The 17,473-nt window shown below is 57.9% G+C and overlaps 1 protein-coding gene across 1 annotated transcript; it reads left to right on the forward strand.

Annotated features, from left to right (window-relative positions):
• Positions 1-1,497: 1,497 nt before the first annotated feature.
• Positions 1,498-7,451, forward strand: LOC113962501 (scavenger receptor cysteine-rich domain-containing group B protein-like; the record flags this gene model as incomplete). The annotated part of the gene is made up of 8 exons (XM_027673253.1): positions 1,498-1,829; positions 2,783-2,854; positions 3,184-3,498; positions 4,465-4,545; positions 4,836-4,913; positions 5,520-5,831; positions 6,464-6,541; positions 7,135-7,451. Coding segments are annotated over 8 exons (1,585 nt in total), but the record flags the coding sequence as incomplete, so codon positions are not given.
• Between the last annotated feature and the right edge of the window lie 10,022 nt (positions 7,452-17,473).

Genomic DNA, 17,473 nt, shown 5'->3' on the forward strand with positions numbered 1-17,473 from the left:
ATCAACGGGTGTGTTGGTAGTTGCATGTAATTATGGAGCTTGCAAAAAGCAGACTTTGTTGGGGAAAAAAATCAATCCAAATGCACATAGGGCACAGCATCTTCCATCAGGAGATCTCCAGTGGGTTTCTCAAGCCAGACAGGATGGGTTTTCCTCATCCCCATCTCACCACCCAGCTTTTCCATGGGGCACAGGGCAGGGGCATGCAGGAGCTGCCCAGGGCCTGCAGCAATTCGTGAATGGAGCCAGGGACTGACACGAAGATCCCCAAGGCCTGACCCAAGGCAGGACCCACCTGGGATGGCTGCTGCTGGCCATTGGGTTCTTCAGTGTCACATACGTGTCACCTGGTGCTTCAAGCACAGTCCCACCACAGAGCCACAGTCACCCACATGCTGCCTCAGTTTCCCCCACTGTAGAGCAGATGAACTGATGCCCTGGGAAAAGGTGTTTAATTTTTCCCCTACAAACCTCAGGTCTTTGCAGGAAAGGAAAGGGTCCAAGGGCTGCTGGGTGCCCCACCATGCCCACCCCATCCCTGCTGCCATCATCCTTCGAGCTCCTCATACTTCAAGGGTTGGGGAGAGCTGATCCCTTCTCTTCTCCCTTGCAGAGCTGATCCCTTCTCTTCTCCCTTGCAGGCACCACCTCCGAGCCCGAGCTGTTGCAAATCCCAGGTGAGATTCTTCTCTTAAAATCACTTTTCTCCAGGAAGTTTTGTAATTGAAACATGCATTTTTTTGGTTAAAAAAAAAAAGGGATTTGGGTATTTTGGGGTATATTGGTTTGGAATAAAAAGAAGCAAGAAGCTAAATTTGTTTTACAGAAAGGAAATAGAGTTTCTTTATTATCCCTATTCCGCTTATTATCCCGAGAGGGGAATTTTGCCACCTCCTGCTGAGTTCCTGTCCCTGTGCCATGCATCACACACAAGCAAATAATTCCCTTGATGTGGCAGGCCAGGAGCACTTCCATGCCTGCTCCCTGTCACCAGCAGCTTGAGGGATCATCTCCATCCCACCAACTCCCACGTGGGATCAGCTCTGGATCTGTTCATTGTGGCTCATAAGAGTTTGCTAATTGCACCTTGTCACTTGTCACCCATTGCATGTCTACACATGGTGCCTCACATCTGCTTTCCTCGTCTCCTGTTGGGTTATTGCCCTTTAGGAGGTGAAATGATGGCATGATCATAGAGGGGACCTTAAATCCCACCTTGTTCCAACCCCAATGTGACATGGGCAGGGACACCTTCCACCAAACCAAGTGGGTCAAAGCCCTGTCCAACCCAGCCTTGATGTTGGTGCATCTCACTCATGTATTGAGATACGTTGAGTCTCCATGTCCTCTGCTTCCAGCAGATTAAGGGAAGCCCAATGTCCCACCACCAAGCCCTGTGATACATATAAGGGTCACCATTTTATTTAAAGAGCAGGGATTTGGAACAGTTTTGCTCCCCCTGAGTGTTTGTCACCTCCCGGCCTGTTGCCTGCTGAGGGACCTCTCTCTGCCTGTCCTCCCAGAGATCCGTCTCTCCAACGGGCCCAGCCGGTGCCAGGGGCGGGTGGAGATCCTCTACAACGGCTCCTGGGGGACGGTCTGCGACGACGACTGGGACATCGTGGATGCCAACGTGGTGTGTCGCCAGCTGGGCTGCGGCCATGCCATCACCCTCCCGGCTGCCATGACCTTCGGCCAGGGGAGCGGGCCCATCTTCCTGGACAACGTGGACTGCAAGGGCTGGGAGGCAGCTCTGAGCGAGTGCTGGAGCCACGGCTGGGGCATCCACAACTGCTACCACTATGAGGATGTGGCTGTCGTGTGCAATGGTAGTGAGGTTGGGTTCTCTGGGGGCAAGGAGAGCAGGGGACTCCTGGGGGGCTGCAAGCCTTGGGGGGTGCAGATGCTTTGGTGGAGCCCAAGAGTCATATCCCAGTCTCTGTTCTTCTGATCCTGGGTCAGCCAAGCCTCCTCTGCATCCTCCCTCCACCTCTCTCCTCAATCCAGGTCACCTCCCAGCTCCACATGCTGGTGCTCCATAAGGTGACCAGCCTGTTTTGTGTTCCTTTTCACTCCCAGCTCAGGGAATTTGCGACCTCTCCAGCACGATCCTTGGGGAAAGAGCACATGCCCACCCACGTTCCCGCTCTGAGTCAGTCGCTGCCCCACTGTTCTTACCCCTTTTGACTTGTCTTTCTTTAAATTGCTGAGCTTTTCAGTAGGAAAATGTTCCTAAAGGTGAGAAAAGCAGTGGAAAGTGTTTGAACTTGGCAAGCAAAAGTGGAACAACTCCGTACCGACCCCTAAGTACCCCACACACTTTCCTCCTGTGTAGCTACTCCAGGTTTGCTCATCAGCCAGGCATCAGTGAGCACTGAATGTGAGGCTGTGCAGACCCAGAGCAGCTGCTCAGTGAATCCCTGTGTCCTCCAGAAGCAGGGCTTGGAAAAGGAAGGATGGAAAGGCAGAGATGATGGGTTGGCTGGTGGGTTGGACCAGAGAACAGAGGGTATGGATTGAGCAAGAAACTGAGTCAGGGCACTGCTGGAGAGGAGAGGTGGAAGGGGTGAAGAAGAAGGTAGGGGAGGTGGGTCTGAGGGCAGAGAAGTGGCTTGAGCCCTTGGCAGAGAGCTCTGGGCAGGGCAGTGCAGCTGCAAACCCTCTTTATTTCCCTGTTGGGGCTAGTTTGGTGCAAACCCTCCTGGAGCAGCGGGGTGGAAGGGATCCCTCCAGCTTCATGGTGGAGCAGCAGCAGGTGCCACCTCTCTGCTTTCCTTTGCAGAGTTCTCACCCACGCAAGCCAGCGAAGGACCGACCACCAGGACCCTCACAGCCCCGGTACAGGATGGGGAAAGTAAGCTGCTCGAGTGCTGCTTTCAGGGGGGACATCCTGGCTGAGGGCAGTGTCCCCCACCATCACCTGCTGCTCCTCTTGAGCCCCCCAACTCTCCAGCTCTGAGGGGCAGATCCCCGGGGACCTATCATTGTAGTGGCCATGGCCAAACCCTATCCCAGAGCTTTCCAAGGCTCCAAAGCCATGTTGCCCTAAAGCACCACCTTTCCCCACTCTTTCTCACTTGGTTTCTTTGCCATCACGGGCACTGCCAGGTCCAGGCTTGGTGGCATCGCTGTGCCGTGTGCAGGGACACAACATCTTTCTCACCACGTGCTGCCACCCTCCAGGTGACGGCAGCATCCGTCTGGTGAGCGGGCCCGACACCTGCCAGGGCCGGGTGGAGATCTTCTACCGCGGGAACTGGGGCACCGTCTGCGACGACGACTGGGGCCTGAGTGACGCCAGCGTGGTCTGCAAGCAGCTGGGCTGTGGGCAGGCCCTGGATTACAAGAGCAATGCCTACTTTGGCTATGGGACAGGGCGCATCCTCCTGGACAATGTCAACTGTGATGGCAGCGAGCCCTTCCTCTCCGCCTGCTACAGCCTCGGCTGGGGCATCCACAACTGTGGCCACCACGAGGATGCCGGGGTCATCTGTGCAGGTACCAGGGCAGGGAAAAACCCAGGGACTTCCCAGTCTCTGAGGAGAAATGGCCTCAGAGAGATGCTGAGGTGCCCAGGGTTGGCCAGGGACCAGTCTTTGGTGCTGTAGGAACATCCTTGCTCCTTATCCGCCGTCATCCTGGTGGTCTGGAGCAGGATGCAACACTGCACAGAGAGACTGGGACACGGCTGGAGTGGTGATTTGCAGGGGAAATGCATCTGCCATCCTGCCATTTCCCTCTGCCACTTCCCTGCTCTGCTGGCTGGAAAACAAGCTGCCCAAGTCCGGAATGAGTAAGCGGCTGCCAGGGGCTGGGCACGATGCCAGGCCCAGCCTGCCTCCCCTTCCCCTCCTGAAATGATGCATTTCTGCCATTCTCCGCTGATTACTGTTTATAATGTTAATAATCCCCCTGAATTCCCTCATTATCGTGGCTAATGACCGGAGCAGTAAGTGCCAGTGCTTTCCCTTTCCCGCTATTAGGGGACAAAGAGGCTGATGCAGGAGAAAAGGGACAATTTTCTCAGGCTGGTCCTTTCCTCCCTAAACATCCCCATCCCCTCTGGCACCTCCCCTGGACAGTGAGCTGATGGCATCACCATGAACAGCCTCTGCTCAGAGGGGCAGGGGATAAGGCAGATTAAAAGGTAATGAATCCTGACGGTGAACCTCCCAGGTACATGGAGAAGGAAGGTCCCACGCGGGACCCCAGCACTTGGGCTGGGGTGGAGAAGCCCCATTTCCAGCACCTGAGCAGCAGGAATGTGCAGATGGATATGGTCCATCCTCATCCCCATTGCCCTGGAGCACCCAGACTCACAGAATCACAGAATCAACTAGGTTGGAAAAGACCTCTGAGGTCATCGAGTCCAACCACCCTGGGTTTGCCTCCCACGGTCAGGATGTTCACGGCTGTGCATCTTTCTTCCTACCATTTCACCTCTGTCCCTCTGTGTCACTGCAGGGCTGGACACATCCACCATCACATCATTCACCACCTCGGTGGCCCTGGGCTCCGAGGAGACACTCACAGCCACGGCCACAGGTAGGAGGTCAGCAGTCACCCAGCTGGGGTCTTGTTGGGGGGCATCATGCCCTCTGTGTCCTGCTGTGACCCAGCAGAGTCACCCTGGGGTCCTGCCACGTGTGGGTGACACTCGGGAGGTGACATTGCCCATGACAGGAGCTTGCCATGGGGCAGCTGGTCACCCCCCCCATGCTTCTGGCTGTGTGGAGGCAGTGGGGGAGCCGTGGGCCCCAGCAACCGACCAAACAGGGGCAATGGGTGCTGGATCTGGACCCCCCAATGCCTGTGTGTCCCCATGCTTGTCCCAGCAGTGACAGATGGCGGGGACCAGCCCTCCCAGGCCACTGAGGTGGTCACCACCATGCTCCTGACTGTCGAGCAGGAAAGTAAGTGTGCAGCTGCTGCTAGTTCTGCCCGGGGCTCCCCGTTCCTGGGGGGGGTCACCCCCTATCCCCAGGGCTCACCCCACATCCACAGGGCTCACACGAAGTCCCTCAGCTGACATCCCCACACTTCACCCCATAGCCCAGAGGCTCACCACATGCCCACAGGGGTTTGCCCCACATCCCTGGGGAGGTTGCATCCATGTCCCTAGGGGTTTGCCCCACATCCCCAGAGTGTTGCTCTCATGTGCCCAAGTGTCACCCCATAACACAGGGGATGACCCCATGCTCTGAAGGTTTTGCCCCACATCCCTGGGGGGTTGCTCCCATGCCCCCAGGGGTCACCCCATAACCCATGGGCTCACCCCATGCCCACAGGGTTTTGCCCCACATCCCCGGGGGGGTTGCATCCATGTCCCTAGGGGTTTGCCCCACATCCCCAGGGGGTTGCTCCCACGTCCCTATGTGTCACCCCATAACCCAGACGCTCACCCCACGTTCCCTGGGGGCTCACCCCATACCCCTGGAGGGTCAGCAGGGGACACTGGACCCCCCTGTGGAGCCCTGGTCCCCCCCTGGCGTCGTGCCTGTGCCGGGGCCCCCACGCAGGTGGCGGCGTGCGGCTGGCGAACGGGAACGGGAGCTGCCGCGGGCGGGTGGAGGTGCGGCACCGCGGCACCTGGGGCACCGTCTGCGACGACGACTGGGACTTCCCCGACGCCCAGGTGGTGTGCCGGCAGCTGGGCTGCGGGGCCGCCCTCGCCGCCACCGTCCTCGGCTCCTTCGGCTACGGCAGCGGGCCCGTCCTGCTGGATAACGTGGGATGCGGCGGCGGCGAGGCTCGCCTGGCCGACTGCTTCCACCTGGGCTGGGGGCAGCACAACTGCGGCCACCACGAGGACGCCGGGGTCATTTGCCGAGGTGAGAGTCGGGGAGAGCCTGGGGGCCGCCAGCTGGGAGAAGGGGGGTCTCCAGTGAAGCTCAGCTCAGTGGAGCAGAAAACCAATGAGATAATGGGTGTAGGGAGGATTTTGGCTGTGCTCAGGGGGGCTGCGGGAAGTGGGGTCTCCAAAATGGGGTGGTGGGTGATTAATGAGCCCCTGGGATTCCTCCTGCCTGTGGAGGACAACAGCAGTGCTCGGTGCTGTGGTGCAGGTGATGGTTGGAATGTGAATACAACCTCTGGTCTCTGTTCGTGCACCTCCCTGGAAGTGCAGTGGCTGCACATTCCATCCCACACATCCCTGCATCAGTCCCCAGCTATCCCACGCTGCTGCTGGGGGGCTCTGACCTGACCCTGGGGGGCCTCCTGCCCATGGGGGACAGCAGTGGCAGTTGGTACCGTGGCTCACCATGGTGATGGCCGGAGTGTGTCTACCACCTCTGGTCTCCATTTGTGCACGTCCCTGGAAGTGCAGTGACTGCCCATCCCACCCCACACGACCCTGCATCCATCCCCAGCCATCCCACACCACTGCTGGGGGGTTCTGTCCTGGCCCTTGGGGGCACAGGTGTCCCCTGAGTCGTTTCCCACCCCTTCCCCACTGCACCAGGTGCTGATGACACTGGAGACCATTTCCAAGAAGCCACTGCTACGACCACCACGTTGGTCCCAACTCGTCCCAGGGAGGGTAGGTACTGAGGTGCCACCAGGGACCCGGTGCCAGCCCTGGGGATGCTCCACACTGGCACAGAGTGGAAACGGAGGTGGCTTGGGCAGTGGCACAGGCTTTGGCAGTGTCTGAAGCATCCACCTGGAGCAGGTCATAGGAGGGGGAAAAATTAGTGGCACCATTAAGTCATGGGCTCTCCTGGTGCCCCCAAGGCTGGTTCAGGCAGAGGTGACAGACCTCAGGTGATGGACCATTAAGTGTTGGATTTTGGATGGGAGAAGAGATGATGGACCTCAGGTGATGGACCATTGGGTGATGGACATTGGTGAGGAGGGGAGGTGATGGACCAAAGGGGCTGAGCCAGGAACAGAGAATTATTGTCTGTTCTTTCAACTTGAACATCCACCACAATGCTCTGGGGGTCACCCAGATACCGGCAGCTGGTCACCCCCCCGTGCTTCTGGCTGTGTGGAGGCAATGGGGGAGCTGTGGGCCCCAGCAAACATCTGCAGAGCCTTGGAAAGACCAGAGCTGTTCCAAGGCGGTGGAGAGGGGGGCGCAGCACTGGGATGGGCACGGGCAGGGGCTGCCTCACCCCGTGCCCTCCGCAGGGTCCCTGCGCCTGGTGAACGGCAGCCACCGGTGCGAGGGGCGCGTGGAGATGTTCTACCTGTCCCAGTGGGGGACGGTGTGCGACGACGCCTGGGACCTGCGGGACGCCAAGGTGGTGTGCAGGCAGGTGGGCTGCGGGCACGCCATGGCAGCCTGGGGGGAGGCCCGGTACGGCCAGGGCACGGGCTACATCTTCCTCGACAACCTCAAGTGCAAGGGCCACGAGCCCTCGCTGCTGCGCTGCTCCCACATCCGCTGGGACGTCCACAACTGCGACCACTCCGAGGATGCCGGTGCTGTCTGTGACATCCTATGACCGCCCGCCCCGCCGGGACCCCCCCCGCAGGTAAGACAGGGACAGGGGTGCTGGTGGTGATGCCCACAAAGAGGGGCTGAACCCTGACACCCACTCTCTGCCCCAGTTTCCCCACTCGCCCCACGAGGGCAGAGGTTGAGCCCGCTGTGGGTGTTTGGGCTCTGAGGATGGGAAGAGCTGGGTGAGGACTGGGCTCTCCTCAGCTCCTGAAATACTGGCTGAAGGTTTTCCCCCCCAGACCACCCCCTGGAAAAACAGAACCGCTTTTGGTGTGAAATCTGGTTGGTTTCAGCCATTTCTTTTAAGAGAGTAGGAGAGAAAAATGGACTTTCTGCTGTGAAAATGACGTTAGATTATACTCAGAAAATGTAAAAAGGGGGCTGAAATCCCACCAGGATGTTCCAGTGGCTCTGCAGCGAGTTGCTGCTGTTCTGCAATTTGCTTTGAAAACCCCTCAGAAATCCCAATACCAGCTTTTTCTTCCCATTTTGGTATCAGAAATACTGATCCCTCCCTCATTTCCATGCAGCAGAAATGCAGGCATTGGATCTCACGCCATCTGCAATCCTCATGCCCATTTCCCCTGTTTCTTCTGCAAACTCTGTGGGGTTTTAGGAGAGCTCAACTGAGATTTCCCTTCTGGGGGGGCTTCAGCACAGCCTGTGTACCTGCCCAAAAAATCCCTTGAGGAGTGGGAAAGGTTCCTTGTAACCTCACCATCCTTCTCCATCCTGTGCTATCCAGACATGCTGGCTTTGACTGCTCTGTCCCATAAGCTCCATAATGCTCTGAGGTGCCCAGGGCAGGCAGGGAGCTGGCAGACAGGACACAAGCAGATGGAAAACCATAGGGGGGGTCCCAAATCCCTTCCCAGAGCAAGGAAAGGGACCCAGGAGCCTGGTCTCTTCCCAGTGCCGTGCCTTTGGGGTAAAGGCTGTTTCCTTCCCAGCTCAGGTGGAAGGATCCATCCTGCAGCACCAGTTGCCTTCACCACCAAGTGTTTGATTCCTAATGGGACACCAGGAAAATGATCTCTGTTTTCTCATGGATGGGGTGTAAGGGTGAGGAAGGGCTCGTGCAGCAGCACAGAGCAGGTCCCAGCTGCTCCCTCTGCTGCACTCACTCCTCTGTTTGTACAATCCTTTTGTTAATAATAGACTGTGCATATTCCTGGGTTGGGTTTTTTGGTTTTCCCATTTTTCCTTATATGTGTTTGGGTTTGTTTTGTGAATAAATAAAAGCCCTTTGGAAGTGCTCTGAGACCTGACTTGTCTCCCTGTCACTCCCTCAAAGCCCCGGGCAGGAGTAAACATCTGGGGAAGAGGCAATGTCCCAAACCTGGAGGAGAAGGCTCAGCTCTTGCTGTCAAAAATTGGTGCAAATCCTTGATTCCCACCCAGCTGAGAGCCCAGATCAGACCCCTCCCCACCCCAGCTCTGGGGGTACAGCCCTGAGCCGCACCAGGCTCAGGGTTGGTTCCAGCTGTGGGTTTGTTCCCGGTGGATTTGGCAGTCATGTGGGCTGTGGGGTGGCCCTGGCCCTGTGCTAAGGCTGATATTGGCTGCCTCTCCTCCACTTCCTGGGGGCAGAGCTTTTCCAGCACTTTGCCCCCAGGCCAGATTTCCATCACAGAGGGGATGGAAGGGAAACTGAGGCAGGGAAACATCTTCCAGGCAGGCTGTGGCAGTGCAGCTCGACTTGGGCTTGCTGGGGCCCTGGGAAAGGGCAGGGAGGTGGTGTGTGAATAAAATCTCTCCTTTCCCAGGTCCTGCACGCTCTGCTGCCCACCCCGCTGCCCCCTCACCCCCCTCCTTGCCTCCGGGACAGCTGGGCAATGCCTGGGTCCTGCTGGGAGCAGGAGGGGGACAGAGCAGTCCCCAGTACTCCCCAGGCCCTCCTGCAGCCCACACCAGCTGGGGATGGGTCAGAGGGTGCTGTGGGCTCTACCAGCTTTGCTGACCCCTCCCCATGGCTATGAGAGGTGGGGAGGGATCTGGTGGCCAGGAGCTGCTCTGGAGGCTGCTGCCTCTTGGAGTGTTGCAGGGAGGAAGGTGAGTAAGGCTGGATGAGTTTTCCCTGTTTTCCTTGAGGGCTGTGCCTTGAGCCGGCAAAGCCAGGCTGGGTTTTGGTGTTACCCAACACCCTGCTGTTCTTGGCTTTGGGCTGGGAAAGCAGGTCCTGCTCTCCTGGAGCTTCTCCCTTCCACAACCTGCAATCCAGCAAACAAAGGGTTTCCAGCCAGGAGAGACAGCAGCCGCCTCCCTTGTCTTCCAGCCTTTTCTCCCGCAGCCAGCTTGGAATGGGCTGGGATCCACAGGGATCCCCCTAGACACTGCACAGCCAAGCTGGACATCATCTCCATGGGAGCAGGGAGTGACAGGCAGGGTGGGAGCAAGGAACCAGCACAGGGAATGCTCTGGAGCAGGGTATCAGCATGGAATGCTCTGGAGCAGGGTACCAGCACGGGGAATGCTCTGGAGCAGGCTACCAGCATGGGGGATGCCGGTGGTGAGAGAGCATCCTGCCTTGGGACCACAGCCAGGCTGCAGCAGCTGCATGGGAGCCGGGATAAGCCGAGGTTCCTGCCCAGCTCTTATCCTCTTGCCGACATCAGCTGTTTCCCGGTGCCCAGAGCAGCTGCAGCTCCTCACTGGTCGATCCCATTGATTAGCTCCTCTCCCCATCCCCGGAGAGGGGATGGTGTGGGGGTAGCAGGGAGGAGAGAATAAATAATTCAGCAGGCCCAGGCAAAAGCTGGGGTTATTTTGGGGCTGGGATTTATGGACTATTAGGAATAAGGAATGAGTCTGTGCTGGGGAGAGGAGACCCATTAATCCAGGCTGAAGGAGCACAAATGAGCAAGGGGAAATGGAGGAGGCTTTAATTACTTTGCCATGTTCTTGAGTAATAAGCCAACCTCTGGCTGAGTGCTGGTGTGGGGCTCAGGAGTTCTGGTCCCCAGAAACTGGGGCAGACATTGCTGTGCCTGGCTGTGCTGGGAGGGATGGGGATCCTCTTCTGGGACCAGTGTGAGACCAGTACAAGCCAGTGTTTCTGGCTGGGAAGTGGTATGGAGGATGCCCTGCTGGGAGAGGGTGCAGACTGCAGGGATGGCTGGAGGGGCCTGGGTGTGGGTGCCTGGTCCCAGGGGTGCCCTCTCAGGACTGGGCCAGTACTGTCACCCACTGTGCCCTGTTAAGGCAATCCCATCTGTGCCTGTAACCGGAGGAGCTGGGCACTGTCCTGTGCAGGGTGAGTCAGTGCCCGAGGCAGCCCTGGCCCGGGGAGCATCCCTGGCTCTGCTGTGTCCAGCAGTACCTGGGTGACCTTGAGCTCTGCTCTGTTTCCCTGCTCACTGTGCCCCCCCTGCTCTCCCTGCTGCCTCTGCATCCCCCCGCGTCCCTCAGTTTCCCTAGAGGGGCATCGGGAGGGTGGCCCTGGCTCACCCCTTGGCACCCCTGGGCAGCTGCAGGCATCCAGCTGCCCTGGCTGAGGGGGCATTCCTTACCATATGGGGGCACCGAGGGGCAGATCTGCCCCTCTGGACAGGCTGCCCCACCCCCTGCGGCCAGAGGTCCTGGGGATGTGGGCACCCACGTGGCAGGGATGCAGGGCAGGGACATCCTTGGACCACCTCCTCCAAAGGGATGGATGAGGACTCCCCGCAGCATCTCTGCGGCACTGCAAGTCTCTCTCCCTTGGGATCACGGCCCATGGTGCCAAGGTCACCCATCGGGACCGCGGTGGGGTGCAGGAGCTGCTCACCACACCCCACACCCGGCAGCGTCCTCCTTCCCTGCTCCTGCCGGGCCTGCCGCCGCGGCTCCCGCTGACGTCACCCGCCGGAGCCAGGAGCTATTTTGGGAACTGCAAAGTCACTGGCGCAATTAGTCGGCTGGCAAAGGCAGCGGGGCGGCGGGGGGACCGCGGGGACGGCTGCTCCCCACGCCGTGCCGTGCCGAGCCGTGCCGGGGGATGCGTCCCCATGGCCCACGGGCACCGGCAGGTTCCTTGTGCCTGCAGAATCCAGGGCTCCCTCCACCGGAACAAACGGCCACGGCTGCAAATCCTCCCATCCATCATCTCCTCCTCTCTCCCTGCCTTTTCTTTTTTTTATATATATTTAATTTTACTTCTCTCCCCTGGCAGGAGCCACCCCACGTGGGCTGCTGAAATGCTGGCGAAAGCCAACTCGCTGCCGCCTCGCTGCCACCGCTCCCGTTTGGAGGGAGAGACAGGAGAGCAATTTGCTGGCAGCGCTGCTTCCCGTAGCAATGTCGCGGGTGAGGGGCTGCCCTGCGGGGGTCTGGCCATGCCCCGGGTGCTCCGTGCCAGCTGGGCTCTTGGTTTAATCCAATCTGCATCCTCCTGGATGCAGCAGGATGGGTGCTCCGGCTACACAACCCCAAATGCCCTGTTGTCTGCCATCCCGGGGATGGGGATGTGGTTGGGCTGTCCCCGGGGCACAGCACAGACAGTGGGGTCCTGCCCTGCAAGCGCCCTTGAGCCTGGGGATGTGGGGGTGGTTAGAGGGGACAATTGGGGTGCTCAGCCACCCTCCTCAGTGCTGCTTGCTTTCTCTGCCCACCCTCCTCACCTCCCGATAACCCCCAGGGCGTGGCCAGGGAGAATGTGCACAGAAATACTGGGAGAAGCTGATCCTGGCAGGCTTAAACACCCCAAAGTGGGGCTCAAAAAATCCTTTTAAAAATCCCCAGACTTTTCTATGTGACTCGGCATCTCTTTCACTCCAATCCCCCCAGGAAAAAACACCCCAAATCCTTTCTCCCAATGCCTGGAGAGGTGCCACAGCAGGAGTTGGTGCTATGCTCCCCAGATCCCGAGCTGGAGCTTTGGGCACGGAGACCCACAGGGCCAGATCCAGCCGGATCCATGGCCATGGTGGAGGTGATGGGTGCTGGCAGAGTGACACCCAGCCCACTCCACATTGCTCAGAGCCCCAGCTTGCCCCTGGAGGAGGGGGACCTGGAGGGGGGGGCCCTGCCTGTGCTGAGGCTTGAGGAGCTGCTGGTGGTCCTGGGGTGGGGATAGACAGGGATGAGCAGAACCGTGGGGTGGCTCTGGGGGTAACAGGGGCTGTGGGAGGGCAGAGGCAAGGTGGGAAGTGTGTGTCCCCCTCCAGGCTGGAGGAGGAGGCCGTGGTGGTGGGGCTGGGAGCTGTGAGGCTGTGCTGAGTCACACTGCAGAGCTGCGAGCAGGACTGCAGCAAGCGGCTCACTGTGACAGCCCTGTCCCTCCCGCCTCCGGCTCCTCGCCCTTTCCTGCAGGGACAGGATGCTGGTGTGGGGGTGATGCCCAGGCTGGGGGGTCCCACTGCCCCCCCAGGTCATGGCTGTGTCAGTGTTCCCCATCTGCCTCGCATCTCCTCAACCCCCTGCCCTTCAGAAGAGATTGAGCAGCTCTAGGGTGGGAATCCTGAAGTCTCTAAAAAAGGGACAGGGCTGTCCTTGGAAGATGAGTGTCCCTGATCCTGGTGCAAGAGGGGTGTCCCGGGGTAGCTGTGACATGGGGGACAGCAAGGCCAGGGGGCCACTGACTGCCAGCACAAACACAGAAAGGCAATTGGTAACCACTGGAACACAGGGTGGCTTTCCCCTGGCACCAGAGAGGTGGGGACTGGGTTGTCAGAGACCCCTCCCTCCCCCCTCTCACCCAGTGCCACCAACCCAGGACACAGGGCTGAGCATCCAGCCCTGCCCTTTGTGCCTTGTCATCACACAGGAGAAAGGTTGAGGAAGGTCCCTGCTGCAGAGGGAAAGTGAGGCACGGGCAGTGCCTGGAGGATCGGCCCCAGATGTTGCCACCTCTCAGGCTCAGAGCCTGGGGCAGCCCTGTCCTAGCTGGTGACCACCCTGCCCGATGCTGCCCACTGGCCCTGCAGAGCTCAGAGCTGCTTCTGGAGGGACTGAGAGAGCCAGGGCTTTTTTTAGGTGCTCCATAAGTGCCGTCTGGGCGGTATTTATATCGGCTCCTTAAATAAGAGCTGCCATCTGAGCCCGACGCGCCTGCTTAATTATTAATGCCCCGCAGGGAAGCAGCATGCCTGCCTGGTCCTGGCCCACCTTCCCGCTGGGATCCTGCATCCCGGGTCCCCCCAGCTCCCCACCAGCACCCAGGGCGAGCTATGATAACCCAGCCACCCCAGGGCATCCTGGCTTCCCATGGGAACACATCCTGTGTGGGAGCATCTTCCCGGGGGCTGGGAGGAAGGCTGTGGGGAGATTTTCCAAGTGGAGGATGGTGTGGCATGGGCATTGCAGCAGTTCTCAGTGGGTATTAGGGATAAGGGGAGAGTGGGATGGGAGCTTTCCCATCTCATCTCTGGCTTGAGATTGTTCCAGGGAAAACCATCCCTGGAAGCCCTGAGGGATAGGGGCAGCCCCGCTTCATGGCAGAGCTTATGCTAAACAGCATGGGAGGGCAGCTGCTGCAGCAGAATTAATTTGGACTCAGAAAGTGCTTTGAAAGGCTGAGATGAAAGGCCAGGACTGGGTACAAGGCGCGGCAGCTCTGCAGACGGGGGGAAGGAGCTCCTTGCAAAGCACCCTCAGTGTGGCATCAGCCCCAGCAGCCATGGCTCCTCCACCGCCTCCTGCCCCAGGTGAGGCGGTGTTCTGGCTCTGGGGTGTTTGAGGGAGGGCTGGTGAACCCCTGAGCTCACCCAGGTGTTGGTTGTGGGGTCCTTCCTTGGGGTTGGTGTGACCCCCCTGCTCTGGTGTGTGGCAGGGTGGAGCGTGTTGGGCTAGGACTGAGCTGAGAGGCTGGGGAGGGCTGTTGGTGGGTGCAAGGGGAGAGGGGACACCTTTGGCCTGCTCCTGGGATGTCTTCCTTGCTGTGTGACACAGCCAGGCTCAGGGCAACAATGTGGAAAAGGGACCAGGGGCCACAGTGCTGCGGTGCTGGGGACAGGCACTCTGGCCCAGCAAGGATTCAGGCAGGGAGGACATGAGGGCACTGTTGTCCTGCAACCTCAGAGAAAGGGACAGTGAAAACAGAGGTTTCCTCAGCTTGTGTTTCACCAGCATAACTGCAAGAGTCACAGAACTGCTTCCCTGGGCAGCCAGCACCTTCCTCAGCGTAACTCAAGCAGTAGGAGTTGGGCAGCAGGACTTTGGGAGAGCACCCAGGCAGGGAGCCCTGGCGCTGTGCAGGAGCCTGGGAAGCATCCCAGGGATGGGATGGGACCCCACACAGTGGCCCAGGGGAATGCCACCCTGTGTCCCCTGTTCTGCCCAGCTTTGCCACCCACTGGCTGAAGACACGCAGGACCCCAAGCACTGGGTCACTGTTGGTGTAAGGTGAGACAGGTGTGACAGTGCCCCTGTGGTGACATCTCGTGACGTGGGGACAGGCTGGGACACCTGCACCACGCAGCCCCCATGGCATCCCCCTCCCTCCAAGCAAGCAGACATGGAGGGAAAGGGCAGATGGGAAGGGACACACAGCCATTGCACTCCCACAGCAAGCAAGGGGTGAGGATTTCTGGCTCCATTTTCGGAGCAGTCAGCAGCTAAAACCCAAGCAAACCTCCAAGTCACAGAGAATTTCCTGCCTTCCCTCACGGTGTCACAAGGCATTGACGAGACGCAACGGGTAAAGCAAGAAAATGCAAAGAGAAAGACTCGTCTTCCAGGCCACAGGAATTAACAAAGTGGCACATTTGAATGCGCCGAAGTATTTTTAATCCCGTAGGCAGAATCGAGGTTATTAGGTTTTTCTGGGACATCTGCAGAACAGACCCGTATCCTTTGGGTCGTCGTGATTTCCCAACACAGCAGCCGCCCCAGGCTCTCACCAAGGGGTGTCTGTAGCCACCAGAAAGAGGTGGGAGAAGGGGATTTAGTGATGTCCAGCCAGGTGACACCTCCAGCTGCCCACCAGAAGCTTCTAACAGCCCGTTCAGCATCCAACCTTCAACCCCCCCGCTGCCCTGGCTGTAAAACAGAGGAATTAGTTGTTGTGAGGGGTGTTGATTTATGCATGGGAGCCCCAAAAGGGGGCTGGATCCGCTGCAGATAAATATTACAGCCAGACTGCTATTCTGAAGAATTTACAGCATTATGAATATCCTGTTCTGACCTGTGATGGGGAAGAAAATCATCTGCGTTAGGAAATGTATTTATGGCTCTGGTGCTTTGACAGAAATAAATCACTATTTGCTCGTTTTGGGGCAAAAACAGGGTCACTGTAAATCGGCAGAGCTGAGCTGGCTGAGAACCTGCTGGGTTTATGGAAAATACTAGATAGGAGTCATAAGGTTTGTATGGAAAGGCAACAGTTTTTATTAGGGCTGTTGATATATTTGGAGAAATCAGAGGATCTTCCAGATATACAAGTACTTCTTCAGGTCCAGGCTTGTGTCCAATATTGTCCAGGAGAACTCAGGAATTGTAGCTAAAGTATAATATTATTTATTTTCCAAGATAGGAGGTTGCATATATCCAACCCAAATGTAGCAGCGTCACTCCAAAGGGGATTGAGCAGGGAGTCTGCTCTGATCCATACGCAGAGATCTGATAGTCCTGCTTGGCTTGGGTGATGCCCCAAGGAATTTCTAGGTACCTCCAGATTATTGATTAGAAATGGCAGCAATAGCTGAAAAAAAACAATTTGGTGACCAAACTCGTCTAATATTTTCTTGCATTCCGCACTTTTCCACTCAAATTCTCTCTCAAAGCTGGCATCAGAGAGAAAACAACACAACCCCTCTGCGGAGCTCTCCAGAGATGACGGCGAACCCCCTCAGGAGAATGAATGAGCCTTTATCAGAGGAGAGGAATAAACTGCCCTTGTCCGTGGGAGCTCTCCTTGGGATGGCTGGGGCAGTAAACAAAAGCCAGGCACAAAGGCTGTTCTCACTCTGGAGCCACGTGCACTGCGGGGTGTGAGGCCGGGGATGCGAGCAAGGAAGACAGTGTTTGATTTTGCAGAGGAAATGCAGAGGATCCGGGCGCGTTTTTGGTTTTGTTTACGGGGGGGGGGGGATTTCTTCTGCCTTGGGAAGCTGTAAACAAAGAAGGATTTTGTGTTAAACGAATCCAGGCAACACAATTCTCTGTTTTTTTGTAAAGCAGTGCTAAACCCACAATAAAGACGGAGATCTCACCCCATAAGGGTGTTGCTCGCCATCATTAAGCACCACCAGCAGCATTCCCAAACCAGTTTGTCCCCTCCCATGTGGGTGAGGCTGTGGCCATGGGTTTTGGACAGCCACAGCAGGCTGTGGCCACAGCACTGCCCTGAGGACACTGGCACATCCTGGTGCCACCAAGGGTTCCTGTGAGGTTTCAGAAGGAAACCTCAGGGCATGGGGATCAGCAAGTGGGATGGCTGAGTGCTCTGAGATCATCCTCACACCTCCCAGAGCATCTGCATGGGGACAGTGGCATGTGAAGAAGGACGGTGTTTTCCCATGTACCAGCACTGCCTGGCTCTCTCCAGGCAGGATAAAGTGCTTCCACTGGGATCAGCGCAGCGCCATTCATTAGACATTAGACCCCTTTCCTTTCTCCCAGTGCCACAGCATCCTCTCAGTGTTGCTTTATCCACAGGCTTTTTAGAAAAACAGGAGACATTAAACCCTGTTCCTTTCTCCCAGTGCTGCTGCAGCCTCCTCTCAACATCACTTTATCCATAGGTTTTTTAGGAAAGCAGGATGTCTTATGGCTCCAAATGGTGCTTCTCACGCAGCAGGAGCCCTGCATGGCTGGAGCAGACATGTGCTTTTATCCCATGGGTTATTGATGAGCAAGTGCACTGCGTGCCCAAGCTGGCTGCCATCAATTATCCAGCATTGCTCTCCAGTGGGAATGCTCTCCTCCATGTGTCAGGGCCCCAGCCCGTGGCAGGGGAAAGGGGGTGGTGGAAAGCAGGAGTTTGCCCCAAGATATGTCACCAGAGCCTGGCCCAGCACCATCACAGCACCACAGGCAGGGTCTCCGTGGAAGGATGGTCCATGCCTGGGCTGTGAGTGGGACTGGGATGTGGTGGGGTCTGGGTTG

This window comes from Neopelma chrysocephalum, unplaced genomic scaffold (genome assembly GCF_003984885.1).
Source record: "Neopelma chrysocephalum unplaced genomic scaffold, ASM398488v2 Primary Assembly neopelma1_181837, whole genome shotgun sequence".
In the NCBI taxonomy this organism is placed as follows: Eukaryota; Metazoa; Chordata; class Aves; order Passeriformes; family Pipridae; genus Neopelma; species Neopelma chrysocephalum.